At 29.6% G+C, this 23,239-nt stretch overlaps 3 protein-coding genes and 1 long non-coding RNA gene across 5 annotated transcripts; all 4 read left to right on the top strand.

The window, feature by feature from the left end:
- Positions 1–2,676: 2,676 nt before the first annotated feature.
- On the top strand, positions 2,677–3,105 carry LOC110606199 (uncharacterized mitochondrial protein AtMg00810-like). Its single transcript, XM_021744958.1, has 2 exons — positions 2,677–2,842; positions 2,975–3,105. Exons 1-2 carry the CDS (start codon positions 2,677–2,679, stop codon positions 3,103–3,105), a joined length of 297 nt encoding a protein of 98 aa, XP_021600650.1.
- Positions 3,106–6,125: 3,020 nt separating this feature from the next.
- LOC122722529 lies at positions 6,126–7,401 on the top strand. The gene is made up of 2 exons (XR_006349475.1): positions 6,126–7,036; positions 7,117–7,401. It is a non-coding gene; the product is annotated as an uncharacterized LOC122722529 (long non-coding RNA).
- Positions 7,402–10,503: 3,102 nt separating this feature from the next.
- Positions 10,504–12,179, top strand: LOC110606198. Its single transcript, XM_021744957.1, has 3 exons — positions 10,504–10,736; positions 11,078–11,185; positions 12,075–12,179. Exons 1-3 carry the CDS (start codon positions 10,596–10,598, stop codon positions 12,177–12,179), a joined length of 354 nt encoding a protein of 117 aa, XP_021600649.1. The 5' UTR covers positions 10,504–10,595.
- A 2,443-nt stretch (positions 12,180–14,622) lies between these two features.
- LOC110606749 (tRNA nucleotidyltransferase cca2) lies at positions 14,623–22,874 on the top strand. 2 transcript variants are annotated; one of them, XM_021745725.2, is made up of 15 exons: positions 14,627–15,013; positions 15,372–15,502; positions 16,311–16,428; positions 17,116–17,168; positions 17,286–17,335; positions 17,456–17,554; positions 18,101–18,210; positions 18,353–18,480; positions 18,818–18,884; positions 19,085–19,168; positions 20,541–20,603; positions 20,733–20,877; positions 21,668–21,835; positions 22,192–22,289; positions 22,360–22,874. In XM_021745725.2, the coding sequence occupies exons 1-15, from the start codon at positions 14,675–14,677 to the stop codon at positions 22,462–22,464; spliced, it is 1,758 nt and encodes a 585-aa protein (XP_021601417.1). In that variant the 5' UTR covers positions 14,627–14,674; the 3' UTR covers positions 22,465–22,874. The 2 variants fall into 2 exon arrangements, with proteins under 2 accessions (XP_043809354.1, XP_021601417.1); XM_043953419.1 differs by lacking the exon at positions 22,360–22,874 and having other exon boundaries at positions 14,623–15,013; positions 21,668–21,894; positions 22,160–22,289.
- The last annotated feature ends 365 nt before the right edge of the window (positions 22,875–23,239 follow it).

Raw genomic sequence — 23,239 nt, 5'->3', positions numbered from 1 at the left:
TGGAGCTATATACGAAGAGCAATGGCTTTGGAGAAATTTTAGAGAAAGGGTTCGAGGAAAAAAGAAAAGCTAACAGCTAAAGAAATGCAACAATTAGTTCGTGATTGTTCACTCAATGAGAAGGCTTTATTTTTAATTTGTCAGTTCATTGAGCTACCAGTTCTTGAAAAAATATTTCATGCCAAAACAACAAAAGTGGCTTGGAATATTTTGCTCAAAACGTATGAAGGTGTAGATCTAGTTAAAATAACGAGGCTACATGGATTAAAAAGACAGTATGAGCTGATGGAGCAGGAAAAAGATGAAAGTATTCGTGATTATTTTTCTCGCATGCAGAAAATAGTCAATGAGATGAAAAATAATGGAGACAAAATTGAAGAAAAAGATGTGAAGAAAATTATGCGAACGCTGTTAAGTTGGTTTGATTATATGGTTACAGTCATTAAAGAATCCAAAGATCTTGAAGTTTTGACTCTTAATGATTTACAAGCCTCATTGGAGTCCCAAGAAATGTGGATGAACGAAAGGTCACCAAGCACATTGGAGCAAGCATTAAAGTCCAAGTAAATTTAAGAAACGAGGAGTCCATCACAAGAAGAACAAAGTAGAATCAAAGAGGCCAAAATTTTAGAGGCAGGGGAGGCAGAGATTTCATACCTATTGCCAGACAAGGAGCAAGAGATAATAATTTTTCTCAAAATAAATATAATATTCAATGTCACAAATGCAAAAAGCCTGGTCACTATCAATGTGAATGCAAGTCACATATTCAGTGTCACAACTGCAAAAAATATGGCACTATAGCAAAGAATGTAGTGCCAGGAGAGTTGAAAATCGAGAGAATCATACCAGAGTTACTCAGAATGATAATTTAGAAACTCTGCTATTGGCTAGTCATGAAATCTCAAATAGTAATGACAATCAATAGTTGCTAGACTTAGGCTGCAGTAATCATTTGAGTGGAAATAAGAAAGTCTTTTCTAAGCTCGATGAGTCGTTTCATTATTCAGTGAAGCTTCGTAATAACTACAAAATTATAGTTCTAAGGAAAGGGAGGATTGCCATTAAAGTCAAGAATGAATTTTTACACTATATTTGAAGCATGTGAAGTACTAAAGAATTTTGTGACATATGTCAAAAAATAAAGTGGTCATTTTGTTAAAACTTTAAGAACTGATAGAGGCACTGAATATATTGTATGTGATGATTATCTAAGAAAGCATGGAATCAAGCATCAGTTGATAGCTAGATATACTCCTCAATAAAATGGAGTAGCAAAAAGGAAAAATAAAACCATCATGGATATGGTAAGAAGCATGTTGCATTGCAAAAAACTACCTAAAAGTTTTTTGGCAGAGGCTATGGCTTGTGCTGTCTACATTCTGAATAGGTGCGTGTTCGTGATAAAACACCACAAAAAGCATGGAGTGGACGAAAGCCAAATATGAGCCATCTGAGAGTATTTAATTGCATTGCCTATTCACATGTACCTGATGAGTTGAGAAAGAAGCTTGATGATACGACATATAAGTGATCTTCATTGGTTACAATCTAGAGATAAAGGGTTACAAGCTATACAATCCAAAGACTCAAAAAACGATTATCAGTCGAGATGTTACTTTTGACGAAGATGGAATATGGGATTGGTTAGAAGAAGAAAAGAGATCATTGCCAACACCTGTATTTATCAATAATGAAGTGGAAACAAATAATCAGAATGGTGAATTCCTTCAGCTTCACAAGCACTACCTTCTCCTAAGCTTGAAGAGTCATCTCCTCCAATACTTAAGCACTCACAGCGTGATCGTCGTCCACATACCTATTTACAAGACTATGAGGTTAGTGATGATAAAGATTCTGATGATGATGAAGTTGCACATTATGCTTTCTTTGCAGACTGTGATCTAGTAATGTTTGAAGAAGCAGCTAATGATGATCATTGGGTTAAAGCAATGAATGAAGAAATTCATGCTATTGAGAAAAATAATACATGGAGTTAGCTACTCTACTAGAAGGAAAGACACCAATTAGAGTCAAATGGATGTGCAAAATGAAGTATAAGTCCAATGGAGAGGTGAAATGCATTAAAGCAAGATTAGTGGTGAAAGGATACAAACAAAAGCCTGGTATTGATTACTTCGAAGTATTTGCTCCGGTTGCTAGACTTAATATAGTGTGTATGATTATTTCAATTGCTACTCAAAGTCACTGAAAAATATATTAAATGGATGTCAAGTCAGCATTCTTGAATGGCTTACTTGAAAAAGAGGTATATGTTGAACAACCACCAAGTTATGTGAAGCAAGGAGTTGAAGATAAAGTCTATCGACTGAAAAAGGCTTTATATGGTCTGAAACAAGCACCAAGGACATGGTATACTCGTATTCACTCTTACTTTCTAAATAATAAATTACAGAAGTGTCCATACGAGCATACTTTGTACATCAAAGTTAACAAGGATGGTGATTCATTGTCTGCTTATACGTGGATGATTTGATCTTCACTGGCAATAACCTAAAACTTCTGTCAGAATTTAGGGAGACTATGATTGCTCAATTTGAGATGATAGATTTGGGGCCAATATCTTATTTTCTTGGCATAGAGATGAAGCAAACCGATAAAGGTACTTTTATCTCACAAAAGAAATAGGTAGGAGATATTTTAAAGAAATTCAAGATGGAAATATGCAAGCCAATGCTGACACCAATTAAAGAAAGGTTAAAGCTTATTAAAGATGGTAGCGGTGATTTTGTTGATGCGACAAATTTTAGAAGACTTGTTAGAAGCTTGAGGTACCTAACAGCAACTAGACCTGACATTGTTTATGGAGTTGGAATTACAAGTAGATTCATGGATTCACCATGACAATCTAATTGGTAAGAAGCAAAAAGAATTTTAAGATACATCAAAGGTACTCTGGATGGTGGTATATCTTATTCTGATAATGATAAAATAGAGCTTATGGGGTATACAGATAGTGATTGGGCTGGAGATACTAAGAATCAAAAAAGCACTTCTAATTACGTATTTCATCTTGTTTCTGAAGCATTTTCTTGGTACTCAAACAAGCAACAAGTGGTGGCACTTTCAATGGCAAAAGCATAATATATTGTAGCAACTAGTTGTGCAACTCAAGCAGTTTGGTTGCGAAGGATGCTCAGTATATACATGATTGGGCTGGAGATATTGAGAACTGAAAAAGCACTTCTGGTTACGTATTTCATCTTGGTTTTGGAGCATTTTCTTGGTGCTCAAAGAAGTAACAAGTGGTGACACTTTCAATGGCAGAAGCAAAATATATTACAACAGCTAGTTGTGCAACTCAAGCAGTTTGGTTGCGAATGATGCTCACTAAATTGAAAAATAAGCAAGATAGTCCAACAACTATTTACTGTAATAACAAGTCAACTATTACTTTAGCAAAGAACCATGTTTTTCATAGTCGTAGCAAGCATATAGATATTAAACACCATTATATTCGAGACTTGGTAAAAGACAAAGAGATCATGGTTGAGTATTGTCAACATGAAGATCAAATTGCAAATATTTTCACAAAGCCACTCAAAGCCGATTCATCTCTAAAATTAAAGAAGATGCTGGAAATAGCCAAACTAAGTTTAAGGGAGGATGTTAGAAATTAAACTTGTTACCATTTTAACTTGCCACCTCAAACTTCTTGAAAATACAATCTTTTGAGTTTTACTTCAACGCTAAGAAAATTAATAGCCAATAAATAACATTTGCTTAGCACAAAAAAATTACTTAACCATAAAGATATTGAGTTGGCAAGGGAAAAATAGTGGAATTTCTTCAAGATGCTACACGTGGATAAATTAGGCAGAATTGCTTCATGGAGTAGTAACTTCTCCAATTTAGGGTCGGCAAATTTTACAAATAAATATCGCCATTTTTCAGTTATAAAATGGGACCAATTCTTTATATTTTTTTTATCTCTAACTTTATTAAAATTTAAAATATATATTGTTCTCCTTCGTTTATGTGCAAAAGATTTTAAACAATACAACAAAATAAAAATAGGGGAGTATATGTCTAACATATAGTATAGGCTTAATTTTTAATACGCAATTGTTATATGCTCGACACTTTTTTATTTTAAGTTCGAGTCTTTTTATTTCAAACGAAATTGAGAGTTAAATACTCCACTACAAAAAAACTGTGAAATTGCGACCAAAATTAGCGACCAAATTTTTTGGTCGCTATATAGCGACCAATCAGCAACCATTCTGCTACTAAATGAATGAAATAATATTTTTATTTAATAAAAAGCTTAGCGACCAATTTTTTGTAGTTAATTGGTCGCTATTTAGCGACCAAATATAAAATGGTCGCTAAATCTAGCGGAAATTAATGGCGCGAATTATTAGCGACCATATTTGCGACGAAATTGCAACAACTTTTTAGGCGGGAATATAATGTTGTAATTTGCGACCATATTTAGCGACTAATTTTTTTAGTCGCTAAACAGCGACCAATCGGCGTCTAATCAGCAACCATTTCATTTTTAAAATTTTAATTTAATTTTAAATTAAATTTTATTTTATTTAAAATTTTAAATTAAGATTAAATATACTGTTAAAATATTTTTTTATAATTTTACGTATATTTTTATTTTTAGTACAATTTATTTTACGTATATCCTATGTTACTGCAGGTTTGAATGGATATTTTGAAATTATGATTTCAGATGTATGCTTTCTGAGGTTTGTGAGATCTAAATATTATGATTAAAGAGGAACAAAACACGACTAAATTTTTAATTATTTTAACTAAAAAAATTAATTAATTAATTTTAACTTAAAAAATAATTAATTTATTTTAACTTAAAAAATTAAGTAATTAATTTTTAATTGAAAAATTAACTTAAAAAATTAATAACTTAAAAAATTATTTAATTTTTAATTGAAAACTAATACATTTCTAAAATAAAAAGTTAATAATTTTTTTAAATATATTTTTTAGCTAAGTTATAAATTATTTTTTTTATTATTATATATCTTTATCAGTGTATATGTATATCTAATTAAGTTATTATTATTAATTCTACCTTATTACTATTTATATATAGATTACTTATATTATTCTTTCACTCTAACCCTATTAAATTAATACTCTTATTAATTATGTTGTGTTGAATATTTTTAATACCGTAAATCATATTATTTATTTTTTTAAAATCATAATTTAAAGGATAAAATTTAAACTTATTATTATTAATTAATACATGTATAATATAAAATGTTTTAAATAATATAAACTATAAGAAAAAAAAAAAAAAAGCTTACATAAACTAAACCCTTAAGTTGCCCATCCTAAAGTCACATTCCTCTCTCAACTCTCAACAGAGCCGCCCGCCACCCCCCTACGCCCCTTCTTCTCTCTATCAGGCGGTCGACGTTCCTCCGCCGCTTCCTCTGGCGTCTTGGTCCTTGTTGCTGTCGTGGCTCTCCTCTGTCGCTTCATCTGGTCCTTGTTTCTGCGTCCGCTGGTCTAGTCCTTCCGCCGTCCGGTGCTGCTCCTCGCCGCCGTTCCTCATCCTAAGTCACGTTGCCGCTGCCCCTTGCCGCTTTCGTCTACGTCCTCAGTCACTGCAGGTTTGAATGGGTTTTGAGATTGTGGTTTCAGATATGTGCTTTCTAAAATTTGTGAGATTTATTGATGTGGGCTTCTGAAATTTGTGGAAATGCGAAGATTTATGTAAATGTTCTGAGGGTTGTATTTGTGAGATTTATTAGAAATCCCATTAATGGACAGATTGCTGGATGGATAACCCATTTTCAAGCAGGACTACGGCGTTGATAAAGATGCTTATTTCTCAAATAAGATTTGATTGGGTTCTTCTATTATGCTGGGTTCCTTGTTGAAGTTAAATTGTTTGACTACACAGCGAGTTTCCTGCTTGTAAAACTTGGGAAAAAAAAATAGAAGTAATCCGATGCTGTTTAATATTATTGCAATATTTAATTTGTTAAGGTATTAACTTCCTTTGATAATAAACTTATAGAGCTCTTCAATCTTTCACTTACCTTCTGCTGAACTTTATTTCTTGACATCTGTATTTTAAATTGTACAAATTGTACAGAGGGGAGGTCGGGAAATGGATAAGCAATTATCTTTTAACTTTGGTCAATGTTCACCTCTGTGTAACTTTTGGAGATGCTTCCTAAATCTCAATTATGAACAATGAACATTTACCTAGTGCCTATACAATATTTGTGAGAACATGCAGAGGTAGTTTTCCATATTGGCTTGATTTTGCTACAGCTATAACCTAGGTTATTCGGACTCGAATATGAGTGTGAGAAATAGGTACATATTCTGATATACAGAAATATAGATCTAAATTTAGATATGGGTATCGAAATTATGATGAATAATAAATTTATATAAATTTGAAAAATTTTTATTCTCAAAATTAGCAATCAATTGTTGTTTAATTGTTTTAATTTATATAAATAAAATATATTACACTTAACTTTAAATTAATTTTAATTTTTTATTATAAACTTTTTGAAATGAAGCCTACTGTGAATGGATTGGGAGTTGTTTTACGTAAGATCTTTGAAATGGGTTTGAATTGCTAATGGGAGATTTCTGAAATTTGTGGAAATTCTAAGATTTATCTGAATGTGCTGAGGTTGTATTTGTGAGATTTATTGACAAAATGTTGAAATAAAGACTATTGTGAATGGTTTAAGAGTTGTTTTTGTGAGATAGTTAAAATGGGTTTCTGAATTTTATTGAAATGCTAATGTGAGGTTTGTGTGAAATTCTGTTTTGTTTCTGTTGTGTTTATGAGTTAATCAGGTTTGGGTAGTATACTGCTAGTTCTCCTGTCAATAGTCCCAAGGTTAGAAATTATTTATATGTTTTTTCTTTTAGTTAAAAATATATTCTTTTTTAGTTAACCCCTTTTGTTTATGCACAGATTTATGATCTGATTATGATGAACCAGTTAAACAAGAACACAAAACAGAGAGAAAAAATGGGTGTTATTTCATCATCACCATCACTGCAGGTAATTAGGGATTAATTAATTACTGATTAAGAATTTTTTTTTTCCATATTTTGAGGTTGATTAATTGACTTATGAATTAGGAGAAAGAAGGAAGAAAGCCGATCACAGAGCAAAGAGAAGAGAGAAGAGAGGATTTGGGTTTAATTGGGAGCGAAAGTGACATCACAGAACTGAAGAAAATGGGTCTTTGTTTAGTTCCTTTGTCTATGGTTGTGAATTATTTTGGTTGAGTTTTAGATTTTGTTTCTTTCTCTGTCTCTCCATCCATCCATGGATTTATTGATGGAACATTGAAAATGGCTTTCTGCAGAAAAAAAAAATTGTATATATAATAAGATTAAGATCCATCATTTTCTGCAGCAGCATTTGATATGCATATGTATATTAATTTCATGCAGAACTTCTAACATCTTTGTGGAATTTTTATTTATTTAATGGAAATATGATAATCCAAGTAATTCTTATGGACAGGGAAACTCATCTCCCTTTTTTACAAAAAATAAATAAAATGATGAGATGGGTTATTTAAAACTTATCCACTTTCCAAATTTTTTAAATTAATTTTGTTAATTTAATAATTGAAAAAAAGAATTGAGTTAATTAACCATATATAAATGGAATATGAAAGGGGCATATTGATTTATTTCCAAGAGGGATAAGAATGATTTTATAATCAAATTAGCGACCATTTCGCGACTAAAATTTAACGACCAATTTACTTCCGTCCAGCGACTAATATTTTTAATTTTTAATTTGCCATGACACCATATTAGCGACCAAAAAATGGTCGCTGATTGGTCGCTATTTTAGCGACCAATTTCTAGATTGTCGCCAAAAATTTAGCGACTGGCCAAACACCGACCATTTCATTTTGGTCGCTAAATGGTCGCTATTTCATAATAGCGACCAAATTCTGCCTTTTAGCGACCAAAATTTTGGTCGCTAAATCACTGTTTTTTTGTAGTGCTCGTGGATGAATTAAACTTTTATTATGAATAATTTTTCGATCTAGAATAAACAAAATTGAAATATCTGTTAATAATAAATATATATAAAAGACAGTGAATTATAAGCGGGTGAAATATTTTTAAAATATTCGATTGTTGCAGGCTCAAACTGAAATTAAAAGGATATCAAATTTAACCAAATTCCAAATTCAACTGGTTATGAGTTATCGATTATAGCGGACCGAAATGAAATAAAATTATCTTTTATAGTATTAATTAAATGAAATATATATATATATATATATATATATATATAAACAGTTTTTTTTTTAAATAATAAATATAACTTAGTAAAATCATGATTATAAATTTAATAATATTCATAAAATTATAAAAATAACAATTATAAACAATTTTTTACTAATGAAATTATAAATTATATAAAAAAATCATGAAGATTCAGTTATTTCAGTTTCTCTTTAATGCATGTAAACAAACAGCTAGTGATGAAGCGTACAAGGGATTTTTTTTTACTGATTTTTTGTTGCTAGATGTTGTAGCAATGAATCTAATATGTTTTAACTATAAATAGACTTTATTATTATTGACGAATTTAAATTTGTCACTAAATATTTTATTTTTTTATGATTTTTTAGATATTAATTTTTAAATTTTAGTTGATTATTTTTTGTAAAGTTTTGTTTTACGTTGTAATAAAATTTAATTATATAGAAATACAATATTAAAATCATTTTTCTAGCTAATTTAAATTCAAATAGAATATTAATATAATTAACAAAGTAAATTAGAGATTTTTAAATATAAATAAAGCTATATAACCATTGATAATTAAAGAAATTAAGTTATTAGGTTTAAATTGATACAAAAGATTAAAAAATAAAAGTGGTATAAAAAGTGAAATTTAAAGGCTAAATTATTATAGTTTATTAATGAATCTTAACAAAATGATTATTTTATTAATCAAGTGAAATCTTAAGGACTAAATTGTTTTACATTAAAATAGTAAGGACTAAACTGTGAGTTTTATTAAATTTTAAGGACCATATTATAAATTATCCTAGATTTTAAAAGCTCCAAAAACCTAATTTTCATAATTTAGAAAGAAAATTTATCGTAAACAAAGTTCATAGCAATTCATATTTTACCTTCTTTCTAAATTGAATGTTGAACCGTTAAAGAAATTTCTTCTCTAACTTATTAATTTGATGAAATAAAAAAAAAAGGAAGGTTTTATAGATTTTGAAGCCTAACCTACTTTCCACAATTTAGAAAGAAAACTTACCCTAAACAATGTTCATGTTTTATTTGAAATTCATTTCACTTTAGAAATATAATGTTAATGGTTAAAGGTATTCTAAAGTCAATTTTCATTCGTTAAGAAAGACGGCTTTTTTTTATTCAGCAGAAAATTTTTATTTTTTAAAAAATTTATACGTTATTTACGGTTAAAGATATCGTAAGCCAACTTTAAATTATCGAGATAGTCTTTATGTTTTTTTTATTAAGTAAGATATCTATCCATATTCATTTTAGATTTACGGAAGATTATTCTTTGAGAATTCTTAACTCCCTCCCCAACAATTTCTTCTCTAAGAATTAAACCTAAATTTTTTTTATTTAAGTCTTTGAAAATTCATATTTTATCTTTTAAATTTTTTTTAAAAATAAAATTTTATGATTAAAAGTACTCAATTTTTCTTTTTTAATTTAAACATGATATCTCCTTATATTTATTTTAGAACTTAGAAGATTATCTATTTTAGAGTTTCTAGAAGATTATCTATTGAGGATTCTTGACTGCCCTCCTCAATAATATCTTCTCTAATGATCGAATATAAGGTTTTTTTAGTAAGATATTCCTTTGTATTTCTATTAAAAAAATCATAATTTATCTCTCAAAATTTCTTTTCAAATATAATATTACTATATAATATTACCGTTAAAGGTATTCAGAGCTAACTTTCATATAAAATCTTTTTTTTATTAAACAGGATATATGTCTCTATATTTATTTTAAAATTTACAAAAAATTATTCATTGAAAATTTTTTACTGAACTCATCAACAATGTCTTCTCTAACGATTGAGTTTTATTATTATTAGATGATAAAATCCCTTATTTAATTTCCTGTTTAGATGATTTAAAGCTTTTTATGACAGAAATTATTTCTTAAAATGGCAAGTTTAAATTTTTTTTTTTAGTGGGATCGGGAGATTAGAACATGAGACCTCTCAGATTTACTCAGATAAACTTAATTACTTTTATTCTTCTCTATTCACTCTACACTACGTTCACAGTCTTATCAATAAAATATTTCATTTCAACTTGCCATATAATGTTTGCATGATCATCTCTTTGAAAATAAGTGAAAAAAAATATTCATGGTTGCTTTTTTCACATGTTATAGATTGAGTTTCAATACATAACAAAATGAAATGGCTCTATTACCACTTTACTTCCATAACGTAAAATTGGTTTATTGTGTTTGCTGATATAATTTAGGCAACCGTTACATTTGGTTCTCTTTTAAATCCATACCCATTTTTCTTCATCAACTTCACTACTTTGCTCCGTTATTATTGTATACAAATATGTCTAGTTTCAAAGAAGGAAAGAAGAAAAAGCAGATAATAATAGAGCCTCCACCACCTATCTCTTGGCAAGAGAAGAGGGATCTTGCTGATAAGGAAGAAGGTGTCTTAGAAAAAGAAATAGAAGAACTCAGACAATGGGTATGAGCTATTTTTGAGAATACTTGATAGATTGCTTTCATTAGCTCACCTTGCTTGCTTGTTGCACATAACCCTCCTTAGCTGATTGTTAGACCTTTAGCTGCGCTAGCTTCGTTATGAGCTTCGTTCTTAGCTGCTTTTCTGGTATGGCATTACCTTCATTGGATTGCTTCTTCCTTCCCAAACGCAGCATGTACTATACTACAGAAAGCAAGACTTGCTGCTCGCCCTTGGCTACGTTAGAAAAATTATTTTTAAATGAATTTACGATATCCCTAGATAATTATTACTTTTTTTTTTTTTACTTCATGATTTCTTTTTAATTTTGTTTTTTGTAATAGACTGATATGATAGCTGCAATGAATGATGAGCAATTAAGAGATTACCTGAAAAACAGACCTGAGGAGTTGAAGACCGTGAAGATGCAAAAGAGCAAGCCAAGGCAAAGGGTAAGATAACTTTGGATTTTTTTTTTCTATTAATGGGATTATTTTAAAAAATAAAATTCACTAAAGCTAGTGTTACTGGTGTTATTTAAAATGGTAATTTTGAAATTAAATTAATGAAAAAAATAGAAATATAGTTAGTCTAACCAACTCAAATTTTGACTGGGGTCAACTTAAAATTTAATAATAATTAAATATTTTAAAGCTCTATTTTTCTTACCATAAAAATAAATAATATTAAAATATATTTAAGAGGGTAATTATTATTTAACTTGATATTAATTATACGCAACTAGTATTCGGTTCAAATTGAAAAAAATTAATCGAATCGAATTAATTTGAAAATTCGGTTCGGTTTTTTATTTATTTCAGTTCGATTCAATTTTTAATTTTAAAATTTTCAGTTATTTCAGTTCAGTTTAATGTTGATTAGAAAAAATTAAGAAAACTGAACCGAACCGAACTGATTAGTGATAATAATATGTTATTTTCAATAATATAGATAAATTAAATTATATTAAAATTAAAATATTTTACTTAAATTTTAAAATACTAAAAATAAAGTATAAAAAATAAAAAAATTATTAAAAATTGAAACTAATTAAATTAAATCGAATCAAATCAAACTGGTTCAATTTGATTCGATTTCTAACTAAAATTAGTTCGGTTCGATTTTCATAAATATTAAAATTTTAATTTTCAATTTATTCAGTTCGTTCAATTTTAAATTGAACCGACCGAATACTCACCTCTAATATTAATAAATTTGATTACGCACTAATTTATCATATTTAGAGATTTTTTTATTGATCGAAGATTAAAATTAAGATCTTATAATGTGTTAATTATATAATGATGGGAGATAACAGAATTATTACTTTTTTAATGACAGGTTCAGCAGCCAAGGAAGAGTAAATCTTCTGGTTCCAGTTCCACTGGAATAATGGCTTCTGTATGGAAATTTCACAAAGAAAATGAGGAGATCTCCCCAAATTAATTAGGGTTTCTAATTAAGAAAAATATTAAGTAAACTGTATTGTGTTCGTTTTCATGCATTTTAATTTTTAATTGTATTTCGATTTAATTTAGTCGAGTCCTGGATTTAAAAATATTATGGCGTGATTGAAAAAGTTGACAGAAACTATTAATTTGTTGCGTTTGCGTTTGTTAATATTGTTGTTTCTCAGTTTTATGTTTTATGAAAATAGAAAATTACTATTTAATTTATATGATATGAAAAATTTATTAATTAGTTTTTTAATTTTAAAAAATGTATTAAATATTTTTGATATTTTAAAAAGTGTATTAATTAGATCATTTATATTAAATATTAAAAAAAATTAAAAATGTCCATATTAAATTAATTAATAATTTTTTTAAAAATTAAGGAATCAACTAATAATTTTTTAAAATTATAAAAATTAAATAATAAAATAAAAAAATTAATTAATAAGTTTTTGAAAAATTTGAGGAATTAATTAATAATTTTTTTAAATTATAAAAATTAAATAGTAAAATATTTAATAGCAAAATTAATAAAGACACTATGTAATCAACCTTTTAAAATGTCAAAAATATTTTAATATATTTTTTAAAATTAAAATACTAATTAATAAATTTTCACATAATAATTTTTTTAATTTCAAATTTAATAACTCATTTATTATTTTCTCCATCCTTTGTATTTTTTTTTTATCATTTTAAAATATGTTGCTATTAGCATTATATCAGCATCTAAAAAAAGTCAAATTTATTTTGATATTTTACAACAGAGTTAAAAAAATTAAATTTAATTTTTTGATTTAAATTGATTAAATTTACTTTGAATTATACTATAAAATTAAAAATATTAAATTTAATCTTTCAATCTAAATTTATTTTTAAATTATTATTAAAATACTAAATAAAACCATTATTTATCATAAATTTAATTTAGGTGTAAATTTAAATTAAAAAATTAATTTTAATATTTTTAATCATATTGTATAATTCAAAAGTAAATTTAACCCTTTTTATCATCTTCTATAAACACCAAATGTATAATTTGATATAGCAAGTTAAAATATCAAAATCGATCTATCATATCCACATTTCTTAATTTTTTTATAAAAAAAAATTAAACAAAACTTTTTTTAGTTAAAAAAAATCAAAATATATTCTAAATATTTACCGAAATTATTTTTTTAAATAATTTACAGAAAATTATTTGGCCAAGTAAATGATATATTCTATAATAGTGTTTATGACTATATTAAATATTTACCGAAAAACTATTATAGAGAAATTATTTACCGAAAAACTATTTTGTGTCAATATTTTTTTTAATAAAATAATATTTTTTAATAAAACTTTATAATAATAAGATTTGCTAAGTTTTATTTGGCCACTCTAGGAGTAACCATTTACTAGCTAAATTAAACATATTCTAAATATATAAAATTCAAACTCAATAAAAATATTATTTCGTAAATTTGAATTCATCGAAAAACTTTATTGCATATTATTACTAAAAATTCACTTATATTAAGATATGTTCAAATTGAATACATATAAAAATATATTTTATAACGAGAATTAATTTTAATTTAAAAAATAAAATTTATTAATAAATTTATATATAGAAATCGTAATAAAAATTTCAAAACATGGAAAATGACTTATTGTTTAAAAAATTGACACAAAATAGGTATTTAAGACTATAAATTAATAAGTATTTAAAAAAAATTATTAAACTATATGGTTTAACTCTTTAAATACATTTTATTACACTATGTGAATATCGGTTACTGACATTTATTTATATAAATAATTAACTAAATATATATAAAATAATTTAAATTTCATAGAATTATTAAAATTTTAGAATATAAATTACTAATTAAAATTTATAAAATTAAATGTATTCCAAAATAATAAATTTAAATGAATTCCAACAATTTCATATCAAATTTAATTGGGCTTTAAACGTATTCAACTCTTCAATGTATTAAACAAATTTCTCATCCAATGAAAAATATTTGGAATTTTAATGTATTAGATATTGTTTGGTTGGGATAATTCAAATAAAAATTTTAAAATTTTAAAAAATATAAAATTTATTTTTATTTAATTGATATTTTTTATTTTTCAAATGTTAAAGATTTTTTTTTATAATAAAAGAGAAAAAGATAAGTAATATTTAATTTAATTTAATTAAATTATTTTTTAATAACTTTTTATAAAAATATATTTAAATTAAATAATATTTAATTTTTTTTTAAAATATAAATAAATAAATTCTATCATGGTCCACTTTAATATATTTTAATTGATGGTGACCGAAGCTTCTTAAAGAATCCCGATTATGATAGAATCCAATCTTAGGCAAAAATTAACTTGGAACACAAGTACAAAGAAGACCATAGTTAAGCCGGTTCACTCCGGTCCGAACCGGGCTTAAAACATAAGTTCAGGATTCAGCTTCCTTAACTCTCCTATGTGGACTAGAAGACCATGAGACCATATTTGAACGCGGCTATAAAGCTCGAACCTTTTCGTCTTCTTCTTTCTCCAATTTTTCTCAGTAGCAGCAGCACTGGCAGTCCAACCTTCCCGTTACGAAACTTTCAGTTCCCAACCGAAACCAGAGCCCCACGCCACGTTATTCTTCGTCGCTGTTGTTGCAGAGCGATGGGGACATCGTCACCGGAAGCAGCTGTTCGTGTTCAAGTTAGGGACAAGATTGAATTAACGGAGATTGAGAAAAAGATATTCGATCGACTTCTCAACACTCTCCGCCAATTCAATCTCCAAACCGAGCTGCGTGTTGCAGGTGGTTGGGTTCGTGATAAGGTCAGTCAGTAATTATATGAGAAATATCGTCGTTTGGTTTTAAATTCCGTCTACTGTTCAAGTAGGTGTTTTTGCTTATTAGAATTTTGGCAGAAGAGCCCCATCATGTGTTTGATTAAAGTCCGTATTCACGACATGGGAGAATTTAAGGGATGAGAGGATGTTGCCTTGTTGGGCTCTTCTGGCCATGTGAGTTAAGCATGTTGGGGCAATCGATGAAAAGTTTCTGGTGTTAAATACTGGAAGGACATTTTTTTGTTATTGTAATCCGGAAACCTTTTTTTAGCTCTCTAGGAGTTGTATATGATAATTTATCTGTATACTCTTTTTGTTAATATTGTCGTTTTCTCATTTGCAGCTTCTAGGCAAGGAATGTTATGACATTGATATTGCTATTGATAATATGTTGGGCAGTGAGTTTGTTGATAAGGTCAGGGAATACTTGTTATCTACTGGGGAAGAGGTACAGGGGCTTGGTATTATTCCACGGTATGGAATCCATTTCTTCCATAATGAGTTAATTTTATTTGACAGCCGATTCTATTTGGGAATTTGAGAAGATATTGATGGTCTATTTACCTGAAAATTTGTATATTTTTTGTCTTACTTTGTGCCTTTCACTTTCTAATTAGTTGATTAGGTTAACTATACTAAGCATATTCATAGTTTTTGTGCTTATATTTGGAGTGAAATACGTAGGAAGCGTACTGAGTGGCATGAGTAACAATGAAATTATAAAACACTGAATTGGATATTTATAATGATATGAATGTTATACTTTATTGCATGAGATGAATTCCTTAACAGACCCCTATTCATATCAAACAAAAATTGCAAGAGGTCACACATTGATCAATATTTGTAGAAGCCTGTCGATACACCAGCCTATTGTTGGCGTCTGAGATGATCTCAGCTGCCTCCAACATATGTAGGGCAATTTCTTAAAGTAAATTATATTTAGTTAAGCACATGCTGGACAGTGGAGATGGTGGCTATTGAGCTGGTAAACTTGTAGTTAATGATTTGCTAGCATAGTGGTGCTGGCTTTTGGGCAAATATACTACTTGTTGACAGCTGAGCATGGATGGCATGGCACTTCATTTTCTCACAGTAAAGCAATAAATCATCTTGAGTTTTGAAGATCTCTTAATTGCAGCAATTGTATATCATACTATTTCTTCCTTTTTATTAGATTGTGTCTAGACTTCTTTGGAGACTATCAGTGCTTAGTCTAACTTTAGCTGTCTTAAGGTGTGTTGTGTTATGGCCATTGTCTTATATAGTTCTATTTTTTCAGGAATCCTGAACAGTCCAAACACTTAGAAACTGCACGGATGCGCCTTTTTGATTTATGGATTGATTTTGTGAACTTAAGGAGTGAAGACTATAGTGAGGGCAGTCGCATTCCTACAATGGTATGTGATCAAATAGCATGAACTTGTCTATTAGTTAGTTAATCCTGTGTCCTTGAAATATTTTATGTTTGTTATGAAGTTCTTAAAAACATAGATACCTTAGTGGTTGCATTTTCTCTTTTTTGGGTTGTTTGAGGGATCTGATAAGAATGACCCAATTATGAAGAAAGTTTTCATCATTCATCATTTTTGCTTATATTATTATCTATTCCTCGTACAACATTTTTTAGTTGCATGATCACGTAGATTTCAAAATGCCTGACAAAATTGGGAAAATGACTACATTGGAACTATAAAAGTGTGCCTATTCAGACCCCATCAGTTGTAAGATGTAGAATAGCTTCTGCAATTGGGAAGCTGTGGAGCCCTCTCTAGTTCAAAATTTACTGATGACTACCGAATAGTAATGGCAAACGTTTGAAACAACCTGCATGGTGTACACCAGAGAGAGTAATCTATGAGCTTATTTTACATCTCAAGTAGCTGACCCCAATTTTTAAAAATCAGATGGTGGTCTTTAATGTTTCTGAACTGTCCCTCTAGTGTGAAAAGAAAAAGTAAAGAGAACAAAAGAAATTTGGGAATGTTGTTTATATATGCATACATATCGAACGTTTATTTTATATAGGATGTATATTTAATCTACTTAGTTTATCAATAGCTAGATCAACTCCTTTTCTACTGCAGAAATTTGGCACAGCAAAAGAGGATGCTTTGAGAAGGGATTTAACTATTAACAGGTATCTTCGACTGGAAACAATTAAATTGATTCAAGCTATACACATACTTTTCGTGATAACTATGTTCTTTTATTGAACTAATCTATGTTATTAACATGATTTCCTCTTTTTTGTTAGCTTGTTCTATAATATTAACACCTGTTTGGTAGAAGACCTTACTGGAAGAGGTTGGTTTTGTTTTTATTTGCTGTACTTTTTCTTTTTTGCTACACATGAAAATTTGTCATTTGCTTTGCATTGTCAGTTGTGACTTCTATTGCCTTCTTTTTATTTACTATCTTTTGCAGGTATTGAAGATCTGAAAACTGGAAAAATAGTAACTCCTTTACCTGCAAAGGCTACTTTTTTGGATGATCCACTTCGAGTTCTTCGAGCTATTCGGTTTGGTACTTACGAATTTACATTTTCGTTTATTATGCCAAGCACCTTTTTTACTGGTTTGCTTCTGCCTTTTGGTGAAAGTTGGATGTCCATGCTTTTGGAAAATGCATGTTATTTTCTAGCTCTGCATTATTTCAAATAGCACAATATCCACATTGCGTTGTATATATGTATTTCTATTTTGTATTCTTAATATCATGCTCTGTATCTTATAAAGAGATGGGGTTTCCAAGAAATAGTGTTTTGATTTAAGAATAGAATTACCAGTGCCATTTTTTGAATTCCATGTTCTGTTATAGCAACCATGGGAACATTTATTGGTCACTGCTCTGCAATTACCATACACATTTGAGCAATAGCTTAATCCTTGAAAACATTGAATGCATGTATATTATGCTGATCACCTGAATTGGCTTAGAAATACATGGGCAGCTCCATGGCGTGATTTTGCCAATGTAACATTTTATGCATCTTTGCTATAGTTCCTCTTTTGCTTCTCTTTGACATCCAGTATTTTGTACATATAAGAGTCTCTTCTTCTGGTTATTTAGGTGCAAGGTTCGAATTCATACTAGACGAAGAACTCAAAGCAGCTGCTGCTTGTGATGATGTGAAAAGTGCCCTTGCAGCAAAAATTAGCAAAGAGCGCATTGGAACTGAAGTATGTTAAGAAAGTTCATCAAATTTTATTTTATTTCTGCCAAGACAATTAACTTGCTTGTGAAGGATTTTCCCATGTCCATGTGCACCATGGGATAGTTGTTTATTATTCAGTATTTACCTTCTTGGTCTCCTCTGTGCAGATTGATCTCATGATCTCTGGCAAACATCCTGTTAAAGCTGTTACATACATTGCGGATTTGACATTATTTTGGGTTGTCTTTGGTCTTCCTCCAAAGGTTGAGCCAGCAATGTCAGAAGGATGCCACAAGTATGATGCAGTCTTAAAATCATTGATCATTGAGTCATATTTATGTTTTTATGGAATATGCATTTGCTGCATAGTTTGGAAAAGAGAAGTTTGAGAATCAAAGCAGTATCAAAATCCAAATTAGAGTTTGTGATGAGTACATTCATCATCATGATAATTTTCCTCTTTTTTATAATTTTTTAATTTCATTTGATATCTTATTAGTATGAAACTTACACACTTCTGCGGTTTTTTTTAGCATTTTTAGGTTTGAAGAATTTCCTTGCATATAGAGCAACCTTATATTATAGGAATGTTTGTGTTTCTCACACTCATAGGATCTGTTTGCCCTTTATAGGCTCTGTATTGCTTACTTGGATGCTGCATGGAATCTTATTCAATTAATTGGGCATTCTTTCTTCACTGTGAGTGAAGGCCACTAATTCTCTCTCTTTTCCTTTTTTTGAACTCTTACCTTCCCATGTTGGCATTATCTGATAGTAGTTTCCACTTCATTCTTTCACACATGTTCTTCTTTTTCTTCTTTCTCTTCTTCTTTTTCGTTTTTAGTAATGTCATATATGATACATACTGAGTTATGGATCCTTTGGTATTTGACCTTTAGGTTGAACAAAGGAGACTCTCTTTATATGCAGCTTTATTCCTTCCATTCAGAAATACTACATACAAGGATGAGAAGGGTAAAAAGGTATGTATCTTGTTCTTTTCTGCATCTTCTGTGTTTGTTCTTTGCTTCATTCTTTTGTTTCTTTACTTTTGGACTCTTGTGTCTTACACAAGCATTGTGCCTGATTCATTGAAAATTGGGCGCATGATTATTAGTGCAGGACATATCATTTATGGTTTATTCATTGTATGTGGACCATTGCAATAATTCATGGTGCTGCCAAAGTATATTTATTTGATGAATTTTGGATTGATGGAAAATAAATAAATAAATAGAAGGGTATACTTTTAGCATGTTATAAAGAGAGTTGGTGTTTTTGGACTATAATCTTTATGTCCTATTAGCTTTCCCCCTTTCTATTTGGTAAAAAATTATTATTTCATAATTTGTTGACACTGCCAAAAAGCAATAGGGTTTGGTCAAAGTTGATAAATGCACAGTGGTTTTTTTCATTTATGCCTCATTAGGCATTCAAAAAGATAAAATTTATCAATTCAATTTATGTCATTGTGCCACATTGGTTGGAACATGCCCCTTACCGACCTATCTACAGGATTTTGAAGTCCATTATAAGACTATCCTAGATGACTTGCTATATATCATAGACTGCACCCATCAGAGCCTATTAGCAAAATTATTTTGAACATGGATTTCATTCCATTGAAATGAAGAGCCTGAGGCCTTAATACAAGCCCACATGCAAGCTATCAAACAACAAAATCCAACCTCATACTATCATAGTACATTAGTACCAGGGTCCAAAGGAGCAAAGAGTTGACCCATCAAAACTTCTTTTAGCAACATCAAGTCAACACACATACATGTCTACGCACTTTAAATTTTCACTGCAGCTTGATAGAAAGTTGTCTTCTTTTACTTGTTTCATCTTGGGTGACACAAACATTTAGCCTTCTTACACTATTTGGTCCTTGTTTTGATAATAATAGTTGTTTTAGTAGTTTATAGTTTTTCTGCCAGTGGTTAACCAAAAGTTAAAATAAGTAACTTTTCACAATCCACTCCCTGAACCTCTAAATACTATTGTTTGACTAAATACTATTGTAAAAGTTGTTACCGAATAATGCCTTTGTTGTTCACCCAATGTGGTTCTCTCCTTCCTCTTGTATGGAATTGGTTGGGAAGCACTCCATAGTTGTATTATATCTAGGCATAGTAATGACAAAGTTGAAGTTGGTGATATCGACAAACAATTTAATTTATTTGATCACAAGGAATTTCACTTGAGCCTTAAATTCTATTTTGGGCATTATCTTGTGTTATTTTCTTGATTGAGATCTTGGCATTTATCCTTTAACTTGTTTTGTGTGCGTCTCTTTAGAAGAGTTCTAGTTTATCTTATGCTTTTTGCTAAATCAGTGTTCTCATATTGCAGATTCCTGTTGTTAACTTTATCTTCAAAGATTCTCTCAAGCAAAAGTCCAGCGATTCTGAAACAGTCAGTTTTACAGTCTCTGTAGTTTCTAACTTGCATGTCTTTTTAAGATAATGTGTTATCATTTCAACATTCCGAGGACTTATTGAATACACCTTCAATCTCTCTTTTTTCTTCTTCTCTCTTGTGTAGGTTATGAAGATACACAGGTCATTAGAGAAATTCTTAAACTTAGTTGATTTGCTTTCCTCTAATGAGGACACCCGGCCAGCTGAAGTTGACTGGGGACTAGAACTTATTGATGTACCTTTCTCATCAAAACTCCGAGTATTGGCAGGTATGAGTTATTTATAGCATATATTGAAAATCTAGATTCTGAGTTTTATCATATATTGACAACTAATACCACTAGGCAAGGCCCAATGAATTCAGTACCATAAAACGATAACAAATTGCCAACCTCCATTCTGTTTTCTCAATCGTTAAGTTGTAATTTCAATCTGTGTAGAAAAACTATGGTACTTTGAGGAGCTGGAATGGTTGTCTTTGCCTGAATTGAGTGATGAAGGTGTTTTTGAAGCTGTAAAGTTGACAGCAAACAAAACCTGCACCGAGAAGATAGTCATTTGAGAGCCATTAAATGAGAGGAGCTTTGTCAAAATCCTCAAAGTAGATCTAGAAACTATTAGTTGATGATCAAATCTAATCTTTGGATACCATAAGAAAAGACTTATTTTGGGTCTCTGTTGGGCATGCATCTAAAGCTGCCACACCTACTTATATTCTGTCTTCCTGCAAAGCATGTGTATTCGTTATTTTAGTAGCTTATGTTTTTCTCCTAGTACAAATTTCAGTGCTTCTTATTTCTCCATTTAATAACTTCACTAAAATTTCCAGTCATCAACATTTAAAAGAAAAATCTGTTAGATGTGAAATTTTGAAACTGGAGTTAAATATTGTTGCTGTTCTTAGGCACTGAAATGGTTTGAATCGATCATTTTCAGAATTGATCTGAACAGACTGTATACTGTTTTTTTATTTAAACCTTCTTTTACTTAACCTATTATTTATTATGAATTTATGATCTATGGTTTGGCTAACTGCTGATTCTAACCTTACCTTCTCAGGATTTCTACTACGAGACATCAAAGATTTTTGGCGAGTTGCTTTGTTGATATCTACATTGATATATCCTATCAACGTTGACTCTAGTAAAGATTTTTTAGAAAAGCAATATCAACTTGACAAGAGAATAGAACTATTTAAGACAGTTGAGGATGCCATCACTAAATTAGGTAAGGACCTACTCCTGTCTGTAAAATTCCATATTTCCTATGAACTATCCTTGTGTTTGGATAGGAGAATTTGAATTATGAGATTTGAATTTAATAAAAATATTGTTGTGTTCAATTGATTAGAGCGATGGATATATATTAAGCTTATAAACATAGAGAGCATCTTATTTGAATGTGGATTTGAAATGAAGTATAATACAAGCTTATAAACGCCCATGCCCTCCTATTTTGTTCACTTCTTATTGGTGTTGTTCTGTCTTGTATGAACCCTTAGGATTGGCCAGGAGCTTCTCTTCTTGCATGTCCATTTTCTGATAGTGAATATATATATATATATTTTTTTTGTCAAAATACAGGTCTTGAAAAAATATGGGATGCAAAGCCATTGGTTGGAGGGAAAGAGATTATGAGTGTTTTGCAGCTTAAATCCGGAGGACCACTTGTTAGGGAGTGGGTAAGACATTCTTCACTGTACATGAGGAACTGATATAATTTCTGGGTTCTAATTTATTCCCTTATTGCAGCAACAAAAATTGCTGGCATGGCAGCTTGCCCATCCCACAGGAACTGCAGAAGAATGTCTTGATTGGATGAAGGAAACACATGCCAAGCGTGTGAGAACGGTGTAATCATTCTACTGAAACACATCTCACTATCTAAAAAGAAGATCTCACCTGGGCTGTCTGGCAATTGCTTTTGCTTTGAATTTTGCACTTGCCTGATCCCATGAACATACATGTAGCTTTGGACCGTAGCAGTCGACGGGAGCTTCGTATATAGGCAGCTGGAGCATTCATCCAAGTGTGAAGAGATTTGACCAACGTTTCCAATAACAGTTTTAGATCTTTGGAGATTACTTTGTAGTTGCATTTTTAATCCTAATCTTATGAAGCAGTTGTAGCCCTGTTTATAAACTATAATTTTATAGGAATTGAATTCTATTGATATTTATTTTTTCAGTTTTTATGTTTGGAATTTTAAACTTGATGTAGCAGAAGGTGTTTTATCGGCGAAACTTGAAAAGCTCTTGATGTTGTTACTCTACTCTTTTATTCAAGCAACTTCCAAGAGCTAAGCAGCTCTCAATTAATCACTCAAGTATTAAAATAGTTTATAGTACTATTATTCTAATAAATTTATTTTATAAAAGAATGTATATTTTTATTGAATTCATTTTGTTTACTATTTTTTCTTTCATATGTAGATTTTAATTTTGAAATTATTAAGTGATGAAAATAAATTATAATATTTTATTTAATTTTTTAGGATTCAAAATAATATAAAAAATTATTGATTAAATATATAATTTATTACTATAAAATAAAGATGCAATGGTAAAGAATTTTCAATTTGAGAGTAAAAAATTTAAAAATTTTAAATATTAATAAAGTATAAAGTTATGCA

Source organism: Manihot esculenta, chromosome 18 (assembly GCF_001659605.2).
Source record: "Manihot esculenta cultivar AM560-2 chromosome 18, M.esculenta_v8, whole genome shotgun sequence".
Lineage (NCBI taxonomy): Eukaryota > Viridiplantae > Streptophyta > Magnoliopsida > Malpighiales > Euphorbiaceae > Manihot > Manihot esculenta.
The sequence above is the reverse complement of the archived record's forward strand: the minus strand, read 5'-3'. Positions and strand labels throughout refer to the sequence as shown.